Here is a 2,989-nt window from a genome sequence, read left to right on the forward strand (position 1 = left end):
TATATACTTTTGAATAACTAAGAAATCATAAATTAGTACATCAATACTATAGAATTATACTGTAATTTATCAAAATTAGTAACAGCTGTATTTGGGTCTAAAAAATATATAAAATTTTGAGTAGACTAAAGACACAACCTACCTCATTGAAATCTTGGTTTAAAAGAAAGAAATGGCACTAGCTATCTATGTTAGAAAGGCTGAGAAAACCACTAAGGGGACATTCTGAGCTTCCGATTGGTTATTCATGTCATATGTAGAAGTAAGTGTATATAAGGGAGCATTTCCAAGAAGGAAAGGAGGTGAGCGGGGTGCCACTATGTTTAATTTACTATATGAGCCATATCTTAGCAAATAGAAAAGATAAGACATTCTTATTTTATATTCTAGTTTATCAATATCTGTAATTTGAACCAGTGCTGCATTCAACATATCACGTGACACACACAAAAATTGATGTTTATCTGTTTTTTTAATATTTACTTTAAATTAACAAATTGAGTAATGTATAGTTCTAAAATTTGAATTATAATCTACAGTTTGATACCAAACTTATTGACATAAATTCATGAAATGATAGTTCAATAAAATTTTTAATGAGAGTCAACAAACGAGATGACATGGCCTTTCACCTGTGACCCATCTGGAAAGGGTTAACAAAGCTGCTTCAACCACTAAATAATTCATTACTATCAAATAAAGTAGTTTCTTCACAACTTTAGTTATGGTTGCTTTTAGTTTCTTTGTCCATTTATGTGATACTTTCAGTACATTACTATATAGGTGAAAAGATCTTTGTTTGTTTTAATGAATATTACATGCACTTGCCTTATTGCTCTGCATGTTTTGTCTAGGTTAAGCCAAGAACAAAATGCCAAAGCATGACTTCTTAACACCTAAAGCCATAGCCAACAGAATCAAAGCTAAAGGGCTTCAAAAACTACGATGGTATTGTCAGATGTGTCAGAAACAGTGTCGAGATGAGGTAAGTTCTGCCGATATAGTAGTAATTTCAGTTTGGCTGAATACTTTAAGTGAAAAAATAACTTTTTTGAATAAAGACTTTACTCAACATATTATTTTTATATTAAGTTTTAAAGATTTTACTACCAATTACAGAATCAGGACTTCCTTAAATCAGTATACAATGAGTTACCTGTCATTTTGAGGTTAGTTTAATATCAAGTCTAATGAGAGATGTGAATGTTGATAATTTCAATTTTCTAAAAACGTGATAAAAGAAAAACACTTTCATTGTTGGTGATGGTTATTTATTGGTGTTCTGTACTGTGATGCTTTTGTCAGAATGATGTATTGATAGTCTGTATGTAATCATAAGAATTCAAGAATTCTGTTTTATGAATATAACGTCACCAAAGGAAATGCAAGCCATTATCACGGCTCTAGGGATAATTCATTGTTAGGGCTACAAAACTGGAAAATTTTACATGTATAGTTGAATACTAAATTCTCTAAGAAATTCGATAATTCCATTTTTATTATAAATTTCATTACTTAATTACATACATGTCATTACACCAGTAAAAGGAATACATGAACATTACAGTGATTTATGACACTAACATGATGATGTTACTTTTTTCTACTGGTGATGGTTTTGTTGCAAAGTGTAAAACAAAACTGAAATGAAACAATAAAATAATCACTAAACACCTTTACTTGCATAGTTAAATGAAAATACATAATTATTTATTAAATATGAATTTTAACAATTTAAAGGAGACCACAAGCTGAAGCTTGAATTCATTGTATTCTCTTATACATATTCTGTATCTATTGTACTGTTGATTTTGATGTATTTGATTTGAATTGTTTTTATGTAATTAATTGTGTGATGTGTTTGTGTTACTGACACTATTGGTTGTGTTATTTTAACTTTATACATCATTTGGTACGGTGTTTACTCTTTAATTTTAGCATCAGACCATACATTACCTGGTACGGTGTTTACTCTTTAATTTTAGCATCAGACCATACATTACCTGGTACAGTGTTTACTCTTTAATTATAGCATCAGACCATACATTACCTGGTACGGTGTTTACTCTTTAATTATAGCATCAGACCATACATTACCTGGTACGGTGTTTACTCTTTAATTTTAGCATCAGACCATACATTACCGGTACAGTGTTTACTCTTTAATTTTAGCATCAGACCATACATTACCTGGTACGGTGTTTACTCTTTAATTTTAGCATCAGACCATACATTACCTGGTACAGTGTTTATATTGGACCATACATTACCTGGTACAGTGTTTATATCGGACCATACATCACCTTGTACTGTGTTTATATCAGACCATACATCACCTGGTACAGTGTTTATATCGGACCATACATCACCTTGTACAGTGTTTATATCAGACCATACATCACCTGGTACAGTGTTTATATCAGACCATACATTACCTGGTACAGTGTTTATATCAGACCATACATCACCTGGTAGCAGTGTTTATATCGGACCATACATCACCTGGTACAGTGTTTATATCAGACCATACATCACCTGGTACAGTGTTTATATCGGACCATACATCACCTTGTACAGTGTTTATATCAGACCATACGTCACCTGGTAGAGTGTTTATATCAGACCATACGTCACCTGGCAAAGTGTTTATATCAGACCATACGTCACCTGGTACAGTGTTTATATCAGACCGTACGTCACCTGGTAGAGTGTTTATATCGGACCATACATCACCTTGTACAGTGTTTATTTTTCAACCTAGAATGGCTTCAAGTGTCATACCTTGTCTGAATCTCATCAACGACAACTGTTGCTGTTTGCTGAAAATCCAGACAAGTATATAGACAGTTTCTCAGAGTAAGTTTTCCATTATACTCTCTACTCTTTTTCACTGAAATGTACCTTTTTTCATAGACAATTCTATGTATACTGACAAACAAGTAATTGTGTTTTTGAGTGATTTGTGCTGTAATAATAATGTTGATTAATG

General features: G+C 32.0%; 1 protein-coding gene across 1 annotated transcript in view; it reads left to right on the forward strand.

The window, feature by feature from the left end:
- Positions 1-2,989, forward strand: part of LOC106473324 (DNA/RNA-binding protein KIN17-like) — a 36,642-nt gene that overhangs the window by 7,269 nt on the left and 26,384 nt on the right. The window contains exons 2-3 of the mRNA XM_013934006.2: positions 855-985; positions 2,762-2,856. Of these exons, the coding sequence (XP_013789460.1) occupies positions 872-985; positions 2,762-2,856 (209 nt within the window). The 5' untranslated portion in view covers positions 855-871. The remainder of the gene's footprint in view (positions 1-854; positions 986-2,761; positions 2,857-2,989) is intronic.

This window comes from Limulus polyphemus, unplaced genomic scaffold (genome assembly GCF_000517525.1).
Source record: "Limulus polyphemus unplaced genomic scaffold, Limulus_polyphemus-2.1.2 Scaffold6075, whole genome shotgun sequence".
NCBI classification, from domain to species: Eukaryota; Metazoa; Arthropoda; class Merostomata; order Xiphosura; family Limulidae; genus Limulus; species Limulus polyphemus.